We start from the raw sequence: 15,928 nt of genomic DNA, 5'->3' as shown, positions 1-15,928 counted from the left end.
TAAGCTTACATGTAAAAAGGTTTCTGCCGGCTGGCACCGAGAGTGTGACTTCTGGGCTTGTCCGGAGGACATATTGAGGAGATGGGCATTCCCCCCGAGGTGGACCTTGCTTTGCGTGTGACAGTAGATCTTTTATGCATATTTTTTATGCCATCGCAGAGCATCTTCTATATTTTATTCTTGCCTAAAATAATGCGATGAATACATTTATATATTTATAAAAAAACTAACATTATTTTATAATTTATTTATTCTCAACGCAACTCTTACAGCTACGGCGACCATCTTTTATTTTGAAATGTACAACCGGAGCTTGTTTATGCTATTATCTCGTCTGCTAACAAAACGCTGTTTTTTTAAAGGGAAACCAAGGTTGTTGAGGTCTGTTGTGGGCATAGCAGGTGGAAGGTAGGTGTAAACTAATTTCTGCACGATAGCTGTCCAGTTACCATCAGTGTTCTTGGCCTTTACCTTTCTCTTGTTTCGCAGCGTATTGCTAAGGTTAGCGGAAATCAGGATGCGTGCAGGTGTCAAGTCAAACGAACTGGTAAAGTACGAGCTAACTAGCTATAGCTAGACTGAAGCTAACGAGGCTAACGGTTCCGTTTCATTACCGCGGTTCACAGAGGAGGCTGCCGAGCTCCGGATATGTTACTCAGTTTGTTTGGCTGGAGTAGACCGTGGAAAAGTTGGTCAGTGTTGTTGGGTGTTCGTAAAAGTACACTGTCACGGTTGTGTTGTGTCTTTTACAAGTGCAGTGGCGAGTATTTGCTGTGAGTGGCTGCGGGCGGGGGTAATGGCCCCCTTTACATAGACTATGTTATTCAGTATGTTACAGTCCTGCCCCTTAGCTGCTCCTCGGAGGGGAGGTAAGGTTTAAAAAAAAAAGTCCAGTGTTTGCCATCAGAGCATATTTTACTGTCTTACATCTACAAATACTTTAAACTTTTAGCGGTTATTCATCGTTTTATTCACTTATAAGAATATTTAGCATGTATGCTTTGGAGCTATAATTGCTTGCCACACGTAGACAATGTGATTTAAGACATTAATGAGAGATTTGTGATATGAATGAAATCAAAATCCCGTTTGTCAAGTGTCACTCTGCTCATTATGGACTTTAATTACTGTTACTAACTGGAAAACATCACCCACACCATTTAAGACAATTATGTCTATCTGTAATGAAAAAAATAATACTAAATTGAGCACAGCTTAGTTTGTGAGTTCAACCTTTCTTTGGGTTCAAGCGCTTGTATTCCATCTAATGTTACTGTGTATTCCCTCTGAGCCAAGGGCACTCTTGTAACTGTACCCCGTGTAAAATGGCACAGCTGTGTGTTGTGCCATGCTTTCCTCCACCACAGAGCTGACCTTGGCCAAGTCTTCATTCTTAAAAGGGTACACCTTGCCCAGACAGCTTAACAGCTTCATGTTGCTGGCCATTTATTTTCTAGAGGTGCAGTCAGTGTTTGCAGCATGTAGGGGGAAAAGTCACTATTGGAAATGGTGGGATGGGGCAGTAGTATGAAAGATGTTTTGAGCACATGCAGTTAGGTTTTACTGCTGCATGTGTTTCATTTACAGTAAACCGAGAGTCTTGTGTATAAACATTACTTTTTGCTGATGTTCATCAATGATGGAAGAAGTCGTGCAGTTTTTGCTTCCTATCAGCATGCTGGGTACATTCAGTTTTACTACAAGCTTGTGACTTGACAGTAATGGGAGTACACACCGACTCGGCTTACTTGGTCCTTTGTGCCACACAGACACAGAGTGTGCATGCTTGTCAACAGGCTGCTAACTTTTATGTCTAAAATGCAACCATTAACAGAGCATGTGGGACAGCTGAGCTTTTCTTTTTTTCTTGGCATGCAAAGCTTGACTTCCTTTTAAAGTCAAGTTTTGCATGCCAAGGCGATATGTTTCCAGATGATATACAGCTGGAGATATGACTGTAGAAATCTGGCTGAATGCTTTATCTATACAATAACATTATCCTCCTCTCGCCTTCTTTAGGGTTGCTGCTGTTTGCAGGAACCTGTGGAGCAGAAGAGCTGTGCCATTCCCCCTTTTGCCCTCTCATGCCCCCCCTTTCCCCCCGTGTGTCACCCTGTGTGTTATTGCCCCCACTCCCCCACCCACCCCTAACCTGATCCTTCCCATCGTGTTGCCGCTCCAGCCCAAAGCTGCCCTCTCACCCCATGCTTGGGACAAAGGTCGCTCACTGCCAGCCCAATGACTGCCTGGATTGTCCTGCCTGTCAGCTTGTCTGCCTTCTCCATCACAGGAATATGGATAGTGTGAGTCACAGTGCTTGGGTCTTGTATGCTATAACATTTAAACACATTGTGTTCGCATTATCAGGTGTTACACGATTGGCAGATTAATTGAATGGGTGTGGAAATGGGCAGGACAAATAGACTTCTGTCACTGGGGATCAGATCACAACAGATGATAAAGTGTTTGACATTTCTTACTTAAAATTATGGTGTATTTTTTGGCTCTACCAGGTATGCCATGGCTGTGATGAATCACCATGTGTGTCCTGTGGAGAACTGGTATGTAATTTTTTTTTCTTTCGGAGTGATGAAATGGGCTAAAATGTCTAATAGCTCTCGTTTGTGTTTGTAGTCAGACTCCAGCAAGGAATAAACTGAGCTTTTTATGTCACTGCTACAGGTCTTACAATGTAACATGCATAGAGGAACTGCCCCGGCCAGGCTTCCCGAAGTCATGCTGCACCATCCAGGACATCCCCCTCATCAGGTCTCTACACATAATATCTTTGTTTCCGAGTACAAAAGCTGTTTTGTGTCAGTAAAGGCCCCGAGGCATGAATTACCACCTTGTTATGTCATAGTTTTGCATAAATTTCATTTGTTTAATCTGCAAATACGCCTCTTACCGCAGGCAAGTACAAAAGCTCTTGTAAAAACTAATCACTCCAAACAAGTTTTTGGGGTCTGTACTCGTCTAAGTTTTAGCTGTATATCCTGATATTTGGCGTTGTACTTTAATTTATTTGAGAAGTTTCCTTTGGTAGAAGCATACTGTTAAACGGTGTCAGGTAATACATCCATAGTCCTTAAAGTGAATCTCACTACTCAGCAGCCATCTTTTCAGCACCTCTGTGAAGTTAATTGGGTAATTATTCTAAAGACCCTATCTAAATGAAAGGGACGGAGCCATAAAATATTAGTATGGTTTTTAATGGTTACTCACATAAATAACTGCTTAATACATATGGTGAATTTGGCCCAAAAATAAAGTTTAAAAAGTGTTGTTTTCCCACAAGTTATTATACTTCTGCAAAGGTAAACGCATTATGGCTTAATTACAAGCGCCATCACGTAGAGCGTCTCTGGCTCCTCCCCCCAGATCACTGAGGAAATGGATACATTAAGCGAAGAAAAATAATGAGTACACTTGTCCATATCTTTATTATGTCGAGAAGATTCAGCTGCCACACGTTGTTTGTATGCCATATCTCTCTTTGTAATCTATTGTTTTCATGTCTCCATAGTAAATGTGGCTCCTACCCTCCTGAAAGCTGCCTGTTCAGTCTAATCGGCAATGTTGGAGCCTTCATGGGTAAGCCTTTGGCTAGACTGAACTGAACTCTGTACATGCACACAGACAGGTACCAGTCTCATACCTTTACAGTGTGTTTGTATGTTGATATAGCCAGCAGTGAATTAGCTTAGTGTTACACATAGTTTGTAAACAGTGGAAAACACTGTCCCTTGTTATGTTGTATAGTATATTGTTGTTAAGCTTTAGACAAAATATACCTGGCAATATGTCAAAATCTCACTTAAAGTTTTGGGTGTTATGTACTAGTGTTAATTTCTTGGCAGAGTGCAGCTGCTTGATGTGTCGTGTAACGTTTTCTGGTGAAGACAACAGGAAGTGACTTCACCCAGAGATAATTACTTTTGGTTCCTAATTTCCTGTAAAACCACCAGCTGACATTTGTACACTCCTTTTTTTGTTTTTGTTTTTAATACTGATTCAACAACCAAGTTAGGCTTTCACTAGTGAGCTTGGGTGACAGTCATTTTAAGCTACTCTCTGTTTAAAGTCTTATCATTAATTACAGGTTATTTCATATGGAATAAAGGACAGATTGGTTAAATCTATGTTTATATTCATGACTTATACTTGAGTGAAAAGACTGTTGGCTTCTGTTTGATAATGCAAAGTAAGTAAAATTTATTTGTATAGCACCTTTCTAGATAAGGATCGCAAAGTGCTTCAAAACAATCAAAGAAACAACAGTAATATACACACAAACCACTATTTAAAAGCAAGCCTGAACAAATAAGTCTTGAGCTGCTCTTTAACAGATTCAGCAGAGTCCGCGAATCTCAAGTATAATGGTAGAGCATTCCAAAGTTTTGGAGCCACAACCTCAAATGCACAGTCTCCTTTAGTTTTCAGTCTAGAATGAGGAACCACCAACAGATTTTGGCCAGAAGACCTCAGTGGTCTGGTTATGTATGGCTTTAATGTTTGTTAATGTACGCAGGCATTTGACCATGCAGAGCTCTGAAAGTGATCACCAAGATCTTAAACTGAAGTCTGAGCTTTATCGGAAGCCAGTGCAAAGATGACAAAATAGGTGTTAAACAAGACCATCTGTGGATCTATTAAGTAGCCTCGTAGCTGCATTTTGGACCATCCGAAGGTGATCCAAAGATGGCTTACTGAGTATTACAATAGTCCAATCATGAGACAAAAGCGTGAATAATCATTTCCAATTTAGATTTGGACACCATTCAACTGAGACTAGCAATATTTTGTAAATGAAAAAAGCAGGATCGCACAAGACTGTTAATATGTTTATTGAAACTAAAAGTCTGGTCCAATGTAACACCTAAATTTCAATTCCAACGATGATAAAGAACAGAGATTATTGATCACAGTGGGAACAAAGCTGTCAGGAGCACAAACAATAACTTCTGTTTTCCCAGTGTTGAGTGAAAGATAATTAGCAGCCATCCAGTTCTTTTATAGCATCAACACAGTCTTAAATATTTTTTAACAGAACAATAGAAAAGGAGGTGCACAGTTGGATATCATCTGCATAGTAATGATAGACGAAACCCAGACTGAAACATTTAGCTGTTTGGTCACAACTTTTTCTGAGATTTTTTAAAATAAAAGTCAGCTTTGAAATTGGTCTAAGAGGGAGAGAAGGATCAGTATTAGACTATTTTAATAGGGGATGAAGATCAGCCTGTTAAAATATCAGGGGGACAGGGCAGTAACCAGCAACCTGTTAATTATTGTTATGGCCCAATGTTGTAGAAAACCTTCTTGAGTAAAATTGTGGGAAAAATATTAAGTGAACAAGAGGAAAGTTTCAGCTGTCACCCACATTTAAGAGATCTTTTAATGATATCAGTGAAGTTCTCCAGGTTTGATGGCTGAGTGGGGTATAAAGCAAAAGAAAAAAACAGGGATTTATGTGATATCATTAACATTCCCAATGAAAAAGGAGTAAAAGTTTTCAGTCTTCATTAGACTGAATGGCTGTGGCAGGAGAAGCAGGTGTAACAGAGTCTTTGTGTCAGTTTTTGGATTTCGTCTACTGTTACTCTGCCTCTCGCCCTATGACAGCTGGGATAGGCTCCAGCCCCCCTGCGACCCTGAAAAGGATAAGCGTAAGAGGATGGATGGATAGAAATCAGCTGAGAAAAAAGCACAGCCCTTGCATCCTTCACCATGCTGTTAAAAGAAAATACAAATAATGCAAACACAATTAGGCCATAGACACTTTTCATCTCAATTCGGTCTCCACAGTCCACTCTGTATATTTTATTAATCCTCCACAGTGCCCACAGGCACTGATGTTAGCCACAAGCCTCCAGGAGCTATATAGGGGCTGGAAATAGCCTGTGCTCTCTAATCAATAATGAATACAGCTTTCCTTCCCCCCTCTGTCCCTTCCCCTGCATCCACCTTATGTGGCCTTCCTCTATTACTTCTCCCCCTCTCCAGTGTCCTAGTTTCCCCCAGCTGCTTTTGATTGCATCTCTCCTGCAGCTCTACTTCATTATTCACGTCACCTTTACTTCTCAGATGTTTTCCATTATTTTCTAGCCCTCATGGTCTTATTTTGTTTCCTTGCATTTGTAGTAAACATTGTATCTCTGTAATTCCTGAATAGAGTAGAATCTGTCTGGATGCAGTTTTAGGCCTATGAATTCCTTCCTTCCCGATAGATTGTATTGTTGGCGTCTGTTTTACTGACTTGTAACCTGCAGCTTCATAGTTTTTAGAATGGGGGTTTTTAAGCCTGCCAAGAAAATTGACCCTTATGCAACCAGAGATGTCAGTATTTGAAAGCCTGCATCCTGTCTGAGCCAGCAGTTAAGTGAATAACGTAGGATTAGGGTTGTTAGTAAGAATGGTTGAAACCACTTCCTAGCAGGATTTCTCATGTTGCAGAACAATGAGGATCCAAGTTTCAGATTTTCCTATTTTGTGTGAAAATGGAAAAAAGGGCATGTTTTTCATTCTAAGGCAGCTTCCCCGCACATTCAAATCAAAAAGAATTCTGCAGTTTTATTTATTGCTGTTAAATTTGTTTCCCACACAGTGGTGATGGTGTGCCTTTTGCGCTACGCCCAAGTGATCGAACATAGCCACAGATGCTGGGTCAACACCAGCGCTCTGGTGTCCGGCTGCACCAACGCCATTGGTCTGGTCATGGTGGGCAACTTTCAGGTAAGCATCAACAATAAAAACACTGAATTAATTAGGGCTGCAACTATCGATTATTTTAGTAATTGAGTATTCTATCAATTATTCCATTGATTATCGGATAAGAAATACTTTTGTCTTATTAACAATTCATCTGCGGAGTTTAACTTCCGTACTGCAGTTTTTCGCTGTGTGAAACAGACAATGGTGAATGGAGCAGCTACAAAGTTCTCTTTCTTCAAGTTGACACTTGCTGATCAGGTGGTTGATGAAGGAGCTCCAGCTGTTTCCCAGTAAAGGTTTTACAGAAAAGCACTGCTGTTTTGGACGCCAGAAAAATGTTTCCTTTCGCTCCACCTGAGCTCACCGTCTCGACTCCACCTCTTTGTGCTTGCCGCGCGTGTGTGAACAGACTGCACATAAAACAGCTGCTGCTGTTGATGTGTTATCAGTGTTTTTGTGGAAAAACTGGGGCTTAATGAGTTTAATGTTGTAATGTTTTTGATTCACAAGCTTCCTTCTAAATACGTTTCTATTGCAGGTCTATTTTTAGTCGCTCATCAGTGATTAAAGCATAAGTATTTTGACAGAGCCCCTTGCTACTGGGGTGGGGGGTCCTTCCGGTATCGAACAATAGCAAACTGTGGTAATAGCAATCTGTTCTGGTAGCTAACAGCTGGAGTAAAGAAAAAATAACAGCAGTGGAAAAACATTTCAGCGATGAGCCACTCTGTGTTAAAGGGTTGTTTTTTTTTTTTTTTTCTTTTTCCAAATGATGGAAATCTGTCGCAGTGACAGAGAACTTTAATGCTGCTAATGTGGGTGAAACGCTCCACTAACACAGTGACACCTGAGCTGCAGAGCTGAGCTGTTTTATTTGTGTCGAGGATATTTTATATCGAATCATTCGAGTTACTCAAGGAATTGTCACAGCCCTAGAATTACTACAACCCCAATTCCAGAAAACTTAGGATGCTGCGTAAAATATAAGTTAAAACATAATGCAATAATTTGCAAATCTCATAAACCTATATTTATTCAGACTAGAATATTAAACTAATGTATTAAATGTTTAAAATGAGAAAATGTACTATTTAAGGGTGAAAATATCGCCTCATTTTGAATTTGATGGCAACATTTGCCCCCTTCCACACACACACACACACACACACACACACACACACACACACATGCTATTGCTATTGTAATAGATTCAGTTTAGCATTGTCTTCCTAAAATATGCAAGGTCTTCCCTGAAAAGGACCTCTGGATGGGAGCATATGTTGCTCTAAACCCTGTATATACCTTTCAGCATCGATGGTGTCTTTCCTGATGTGCAAGCTGTCAGTTTCACAGGTACTGATGCACTCCCATACCATCAGAGATGCAGACTTTAGAACTGAGTGCTGATAACAAGCCAGATGGTCATCGATCCATCTGACTACAGAGTATTTTTTTTACAATTTTGCCTCAGTCCATTTTAAATTATCTTTGGCCCAGAGAAGACAGCTGTATGTCTGGATCATGTTCACATATGGATTCTTTTTTTTTAACCTGTACTTGTTACGAAATGTTTCTCTAGCTGTTTCTTTTTAGTACCACCTACTCTTCCAGCCTTTTGTTGCCCCTGTCCCAGCTTTTGTTTATGCCATTAGATCTAAAAATAGATATTTTTATTGAAATAGTAAAATGTCTCATTTTAAACATTTGATAAGTTTTCTATGTTCTACTGTGAATAAAATACGGGTTTCTGAAAATTTTAAATTATTGCGTTCTGTTTTTATTTACATTTTACTCAGCGTTCTAATGTTTCAGAATTGGGGCTGTACTGGAATACTCAAGTGTCAACAAGTTAAGACATTTGTGTGGATTTTAGAGTTCCAACAATTCTTCTGTGTTTCCATCTGGCAGGTTGATCACGCCAAATCTCTTCACTATGTGGGTGCGGGTGTGGCATTCCCAGCAGGGCTGCTGTTTGTGTGCCTGCAGTGTGTGCTCACCTACCGCCTGGCTGTAACAGCCCTCGACTACTGGATGGCGCATTTCCGAGTGGCTCTGGCACTGGGAGCCATGATCTCTCTTGTCCTGAGTATCCTTTTCTGATTGGAATGATAAACTTATAAATTACAAGCTTTTATTGAGTTCCTTTACAAAATCACGGGTGTAATTTTAATCTGAACAGCATGGTGGCTCAGTGCTTCATCTTACTGCAAGAGCATCCTGGGTTCAAACCCAGACACAGCCTTTCTGTGTGGTGTTTGCATGTTCTCCCAGTGCTTGTGTGGGTTTTCATTGGAAGAAATTAGACCTGTTATAATTCTGTCCTGGGTGAAGATAAAGTATTTACTGACTGGTATCCTAATTTTGAGTCTGTCTGTTTACTAGAGCTCAGAAGCTGATTGCAGATTAATCAGATCATGAATTCATGTCTGACAGCCTGAGGTGAAGCTACTGCCTTTTGTGTAGATGCGAATATTCTGTCTGCTGTACTTTAGTAAGGATAAATGCCTTAACTTACCCTCCCCTAAGGTGGCATCTTCTTCATCCATGAGAGCTTCATCCTGCAGCACGCTGCAGCCATCTGTGAGTGGGTCTTCACAGTGGACATCCTGGTCTTCTACGGCACCTTCACCTATGAGTTTGGCACCGTCACCAGTGAAACCATGATGGCAGGCTTACAGCAGAGCCACCACAGCTCAGGGGTGATCATTGGCTCCAGGAGCCAGGGCTCAACACTAGGCGGGGCAACAAAGGGCCTCAAGTCACCCGGGGGAAGCAGCACGTCCACACATCTCAACTGTACCCCAGAGAGCATAGCCATGTTGTAGCTCTGCATCACAGCTCAGAGGTCTGAAATGTCAGCACAGAGGTGCTTCATGGGCTCCCACAGGAAGGCAAGTTGGCAGAGGGAGCATGTGGTGGAAGAGGGGAGTTTGGATATCTTCAACCTTTTTGTTTTTCTTTTTAAATCTCCACTGTTGACACAACCCACTACAGTTACAGTTTCTGTAGTGTTGTTGAAAGTTTGGAGCCAGTCTGAGTTTTGGAAGCACGAATGTTTCTCAGTGGCTGTTGATATGGGCAATTCTGTATTAAAGTTGGGTGTTGCCTGACTGGGAGAATAGTTTATTATTATTTTTTACTCTGCATTACTGGTGTCTTGATAGCATTTTCTCCTTCCTCCCCAGACTCTTTTACCCAAAGCTTTGTGCGGCCCATCTGCTTTGGCTTTTTGCTCCTCTCTGCATGGCACACTTTTTTCTTTTCTTTTCTTTCTTTCTTTCCTTTTTTTTTTTTTTTTTTTTGGTGAATGGAAGAGCAATTCATGTTTTTTGAGTTTGTGTAGTAGGTAGAAAACACTGAATGTCTGAGAAATGAATACTTAGTTGTGTTTTACAGTTTGAAAGCACACAGGTTTTTTTTTTTTTTTTTTAAATCAGTCAAGCATAAATTATCTGAAAATTTAATCTTTGCACCTGATGTATTTGGTTGCACAGATAATTTCAATGCAGATGGTGAAGGTACTCTTAAATAATTTTTCCAAAATCCATATATGCGTGTGTGTCGGGCCTTCATCTCTCATGTGAGAGCAGCCTGACATTTTCTGTTGAAATGAATCGTTTGCTTTTAGCTGATAATCAACTCATCTCCTTGATGCCATTCCACTACTCTCCTACATGTCGACAGTTTCTTTGGATCACTGACATTTCACGCATTTCATGCTACCCTTATTTCACTGATGTCGATGCAATAATTGCCATCAATCATGTGATAATGACGCCTTTTTCAGTGCGTTGGAGTTTAACACAAGATCTTTTTTTGTTTGTTTGTTTGTTTTGACAGACATTTGAAGTACATGTTATGATAAAACAAGTGTGTGAAGGTAAAGCAAGAATCCGACTTTGACATTTGCAGAATAACATAGTTCTTGTCTACACATTGATCTGATTCCAGGCTGGACCCTTGGAAGTCTTATTTGAGTTTATAGAATAGCTTTTCTGTTCAGCGTGAAATGGCGTGAAGCCCAAGATAGTAAGAGGAAGTTTGATTCACCGAAGAGGTCAATATGATGCTTGTAGGCCACCCAAAAAAATAATACCATACAGGTCATAGACTGATGTCAAAGTGCTTTATGTATTTTTTCTTTTTTTAAATTGTTTTATTGTTGCCAATTTCTCATTAAGTTGTTAGCTTTGTATTAGCTCAGCACCAGAGTGCCACACGTCACCACTGGTCAAACTGCGGCTGACTAATGCCACCTACTTACATCTTTTTGTTCGAGTCAATGAGGTGTGTTTCACTGATACACAGTATTCTGCCCTCTCCATAGTGTTGACTCATTTTAAACTGTCTAAAACACTGGATGCCAGCAATACTTTTGTTATTTTTGTTTTTTAAAAGGTCACCTACCTCTTTTATCTTTTGTGGGTTTGATGTTACTTAAAGGTGAAAGCTACTGTTCTGACTCATTTTTCCAGCTCGCAGTGTTTGAGGGTGAGTGAAGTATTTAACACGAAGGCGGATCAGCAATCTGCGGCTCTGTCTGCAAGTGTCTGCTCTAAGAAATGTCAGCATTTGCCAGCATCCATCCCGTGTAACAGCACAGTGGATGTGCTGTTACACGGGATGCGTAATGTCAGGTGTCTTTATTTTGTGTGCTAAGGATTTCACTTTTTTTTTCAGCGACTGCAGCAATCCTGTCTGTCTGCAAATCTTGCCAAAAAGACTAAAATCCACTGGAGTTGGAGTGATTTTTCTGTCTGTTCTGTCACTGTTTTAGCATTATCCCTTGTACTGTACCAGGGGAACATGTTTTATTTATTTTTTTTGCTTTTCTTGTGTTCACCTATAACCATACTGTAACTGAGTCATAAGGTGTGACTCCCAATGGCAGCTTGTGTGAGTCCTCACATCAGGGTTGGGTTTATTCTGTAACAGCATCTATACCATAATGCCATCATCCACAGGCCAAATATTAAATTAAAGTGGATTTAATTAGTTTTTTTTTTTTTCCTATCCAAATGTGCACTTCAATAAGCAGTCAGATCACCTGTTTGTTTATGTGAGAACACTGTATTACAAGAACCTGCCTGAACTGCACAGGTGTTGAACTCTGGCAACACAGAAAAATTTTACTGGTAATATTTCCTTTGAATTTGAAGAGTATGTAAATGAATGGTAATGAAGGAGTTTGACAAATCCCTGAAATCAACACAAATTATTGTTTGCTTTTATAAATTCTGTAAATATGTATGATTTGTCTATCATTTAGGTATTTTCATTTGACAGAGATTTATATTCAAATATGAAATAAAAATGATAAATTATTAGCACATGGCTTTCCTGGACTGTTTTAAACATTTATTTTGTTTCCTTATAAAGCTGCTTTCAGTTGCTTCCTTTAATGCCAGGTGCCCTTCGTGACACAACCCCAAAGAGATTTGCATTTCCTCCTGGGACTGCTCTTCCTCTTGTTCAGTGAATGACTAAACCACCAACCATTATCATTTTTCAGCGCTATACTTTTATTCTCGGACTCCGCTGGTGCGTTTGCTTGATTTGCAGCTGAAAACAATCCCTACTCATGTCATACTGAGCCTTCACTTCATTCACCGTCTGAAACAAGCAGGTTTAGATTGCCATTAAGGTAACTGTCTCTGATTGGCTACCCCTTGCTAACAGGAATTCAGACAGCAGGCGGGTGGGGCTTCTGTCTTCACAGAGCTGTGTGACTGAGATGACCATAATGAGGACATCCGCTCTGTCATACAAAACCAGAACGTCAATGATGTAGTAGCATCTGGCTCATGATCCATCATAATTCACAGGTTACTGTGATGTGTAAAGCGCAGAAAGAACATGATGAATTTTGTTGTCATTGCTTGGCTGTACTGCACAAATGAGGAATAAAATCCAGCCGAGAAGTCATGTTTCACTAAAATCTGAACAACACCCCAGCAGACTTCGTGAATCTTGTGTAAAATATGTGATAAAAACTGTCTGAAATGGCATTTAGAGTAATTTGAAGACTGAGCTTTTAGCTCGCGGGAAATATTTGTACATACACTGACCTCACAATTTGAAAGGTTAACCGTATGTAATATGAGTACCCTCCACTGTAACAGTATATGCAGCCTGCTGTAAACAAGTTTCCCTTAAAACACAGTCCAAAGTCCATCCCAATCATAGAGTTCTTGTTAAATAGTTAAACAGCAGCACCACTGGGTTTGAATTATTTTACATTAAAAAAAAAACCTATTTATTTGCGAGAATAAATAGAAAAATTTTTTGACAGAGTAGATGACATAAATACCTGCATAATCGGTTTAAAAAAAAAAAGCCAAACCAAGCTGTCTCCGAGCTGAGTTTCAAGTGTTTCCCAGATTACTGCTGTGATGTGGAAGCAGTTTGAAGGGGACTGTCATATGATGTAGAAGCATCAAAACCAATCCAGACCACGCTGGCTGTGTTATTAATGTTTGCTCCATCTAGGCTACAGGAGAGCCAGTGTTTTCTCTAAAACCAAAACAACATCATGGGACAAGCTAGAGGGGAGTTCCACAAATCCTCCCCATTACTGGTCAAATTACTCAGCATGAGGAACAGACAGTGAAAAGCCTGCTGAGACCACAATTGTACAAAAAGCCTTTGCTCTACTGAGAATGTGGAGTGTGAAAGATGTGAATAATGGGAAACCCAGAATTTGCTGTGTATCACTTGGGCTTAACTGTTGGGGTTTCTTTTAAAATTAAAACTTCTGATAAAAAAAACAACACAAAACAGAGTAAATGCTGTAAATGTACCTATAAGATGCAGCCTGTTACCGATCTCATTCATAAACCTCCTTTCTGTATTTAATTCAATGTTGCAAAGCAAACACATTCATTTTTTAAATATTACTTTTATGGAGAAATAACAGGAAAAGCACTCTGTGGTTAAAATATTCATTTTCATAATTATTTCATAATCAAACAAATACAGCTGAACAAGTTTGGTCCATTTACAGCATATAAATTTATATAAAAAAAGAAAAAGCGGCTGAACTTCTATGTTTGAGAGTGTGGCTGGCAGCAACATGTGGAAGTATAATCATCCTAGCCCATGGGGAAAAAAAAAAAAAAGAGCATTTTAAATATTTAATGACATTGTTGCTTATGCTGCATTCGCCCCATCTCAACAGAATGGAGAGGAGACCTGTTTACATTAACCCTCCATAGTTACCCTGACATCCCATCTACACTGATGTTTATTACTGCAATCCATATTTCCAGTATTAAAATGTATGTTGGATTAACAGATATTTTGCCAGCAATTTTCTGATAGTTATTTTGTTTGTCCAAATACTTCACACTCCTCCCCATCCCCGTGCTTGAAATGACACTCTCTATGAAATGGCGTGAATGCAGCTTTATGCATTTTTTCAAGCCTTCATTAAACTAGAATGTCAACGGGCCACAGCCTTGCACAACAGCAGTGTGGTGTCATGTGTACATGGCTCCATGTAGGCCCTCCAGCCGGTGCTCCCTCTGTTTTCTTCTCTCCTGCAAGGCGGAAAAAACATTAATATTCATCTAATGTCACATTTAAAAAAGTGAGTAAACATGTCAGATTTTCACACACTCACCTTGTCTTTTTTAAACTCCTCGTACTCCGGGTTATCGGTGGGCAATTCAAGTCGGCAGAGCGGGCAGGAATTGGTCTATAACACAACAAAGAAGCAAAAGTATGTCTAAGTAGCCACACACACACTCACACATTTTCCATTTCAGAGAGAAGCACAGATATGTGAGCTTTACCTTGCCCAACCAGGGCAGTATACATCCTGAGTGGAAAAGGTGTTTGCAAGGCATTTCTCGAACCGTCTCCTGTTCCTCGAACTCCAGCAAACACACAGGACACTTGAGACCTTTGTCTGTGAGAACAAAAAGCCAGCTGAAAACTCACATACATATCCTCTGCCTCTGTTGTCAGTTTCTCCCTCTACACTGTCTCAATATCAGTTTTTAAAAAAAAAAAAAAAGAAAAAGGCTGATCATTCATCTAAATGTCACATTTAATTCTAGTGGTGCACGTGTCCGTCCACCTGCTTGTTCGGGAGATATAATGACCACAGTGAGGGTCTGAACAGCAGTTTTGGCAGCTGGAGGAGGAAGCCGCTGGTCCCAATCTGACAGGTCGAACCTGGGTGCGTCAAACCAGGCGTTGCCATGTATTAAAAACCTGCACACACCAACACCAAAAGTCAGTCAGAGCGCTGCACACCTGAGAATAAAGTCTCCTTGTTTGTTTGCTCTCACCTGGCCATTTCCAGCAGCGCATTCTGGCGGTACTGCTCCTCAGGGTTGGTGGGCTCGCAGTCATGTTCATCGAAGTAGGATGCCATTTTGGTCCAGCGTGTCCTGTTCAAAACAAACACACAGGCAGACAAAGAGATGCTGAAGGATCATTAAAACCAGACTCTACAGCAGATACTGGAGATGACAGCTCAGGCATGAGAGCGTTTGATCTGATATGTCGGCTGCCAAGACAAGCAGCTTTTTTGATGTTTTGTTGTGTGACTTCAATTTTGTTCTGCATATACATTCATGGATAGTGTGATGGGGATCTGAAAGACTCTGAAACAGTCCAATCACTTGTTTTTATAATACAGATTTTCCCTGCTGGCAGATAACAGCTAAAACAGAGGCAGTGCTGTGACTAGACCCACTTATTACGCTGAACTTCAGCACATTATGTATATATAAACATTAATATCAACTTGAGACACTCAGAAAGCGTTTTCGAACCGAGCTATCAGCGACATTAACCGAGCAACATCAGCTCAAAGGCTCTTACAGGATACAATCGCTTTATAAACATTATGAACCCCACACTGCACTACACTCTAAAGCTGCTGTAAACATCGGGACGTGCGTGTGTTTTATACACTTATAACAAATCAAACATAAGTAATTCACCAGACCCACAACAGATTTAGCCGTCTTACCTGAATCGTTACAAAACATTTGTCATCTTTCCGGATAGCACGATGACCACGTGACCCCTCCTCCTCCAATCACAGTAGAGCTTCGGTTTTCTTTGTCTTCAGCTGTAATGGCGTTTAGCAGACAGCAATGTCTCATTAGCGCCCACATCCGGATGGTCTCTGGATAATCAATCAATATTTTTCCAGTCTGAAGGTTATGAATAATATCAGCCATCTGTCTGAATGTTGTAG

General features: G+C 40.3%; 2 protein-coding genes across 2 annotated transcripts; one reads left to right on the top strand and one right to left on the bottom strand.

The window, feature by feature from the left end:
* Positions 1–340: 340 nt before the first annotated feature.
* On the top strand, positions 341–11,996 carry LOC115785348 (transmembrane protein 150A). The gene is made up of 8 exons (XM_030736884.1): positions 341–408; positions 2,020–2,303; positions 2,514–2,561; positions 2,683–2,769; positions 3,527–3,594; positions 6,608–6,735; positions 8,623–8,800; positions 9,241–11,996. The coding sequence occupies exons 2-8, from the start codon at positions 2,239–2,241 to the stop codon at positions 9,537–9,539; spliced, it is 873 nt and encodes a 290-aa protein (XP_030592744.1). The 5' UTR covers positions 341–408; positions 2,020–2,238; the 3' UTR covers positions 9,540–11,996.
* Positions 11,997–13,641: 1,645 nt separating this feature from the next.
* Positions 13,642–15,793, bottom strand: rnf181 (ring finger protein 181). The gene is made up of 6 exons (XM_030737882.1): positions 15,698–15,793; positions 15,009–15,110; positions 14,795–14,931; positions 14,508–14,623; positions 14,336–14,410; positions 13,642–14,252 (listed from the first exon to the last, which is right to left on the bottom strand). Exons 2-6 carry the CDS (start codon positions 15,092–15,094, stop codon positions 14,193–14,195), a joined length of 474 nt encoding a protein of 157 aa, XP_030593742.1. The 5' UTR covers positions 15,095–15,110; positions 15,698–15,793; the 3' UTR covers positions 13,642–14,192.
* Positions 15,794–15,928: the final 135 nt, after the last annotated feature.

This window comes from Archocentrus centrarchus, chromosome 9 (assembly GCF_007364275.1).
Source record: "Archocentrus centrarchus isolate MPI-CPG fArcCen1 chromosome 9, fArcCen1, whole genome shotgun sequence".
Classification (NCBI taxonomy): Eukaryota; Metazoa; Chordata; class Actinopteri; order Cichliformes; family Cichlidae; genus Archocentrus; species Archocentrus centrarchus.
The sequence above is the reverse complement of the archived record's forward strand: the minus strand, read 5'-3'. Positions and strand labels throughout refer to the sequence as shown.

Coding starts and splice junctions, on each gene's coding strand:
- rnf181 (XM_030737882.1), bottom strand. CDS start 15,094: ATGGCATCCTACTTCGATGAACATGACTGCGAGCCCACCAACCCTGAG. Junction 14,624..14,794: donor TATATCTCCCGAACAAGCAG/GTGGACGGACAC, acceptor TTGTTCTCACAG/ACAAAGGTCTCAAGTGTCCT. Junction 14,411..14,507: donor TACTGCCCTGGTTGGGCAAG/GTAAAGCTCACA, acceptor GTTGTGTTATAG/ACCAATTCCTGCCCGCTCTG.
- LOC115785348 (XM_030736884.1), top strand. CDS start 2,239: ATGACTGCCTGGATTGTCCTGCCTGTCAGCTTGTCTGCCTTCTCCATC. Junction 2,562..2,682: donor GTGTGTCCTGTGGAGAACTG/GTATGTAATTTT, acceptor TCACTGCTACAG/GTCTTACAATGTAACATGCA. Junction 2,770..3,526: donor CAGGACATCCCCCTCATCAG/GTCTCTACACAT, acceptor ATGTCTCCATAG/TAAATGTGGCTCCTACCCTC.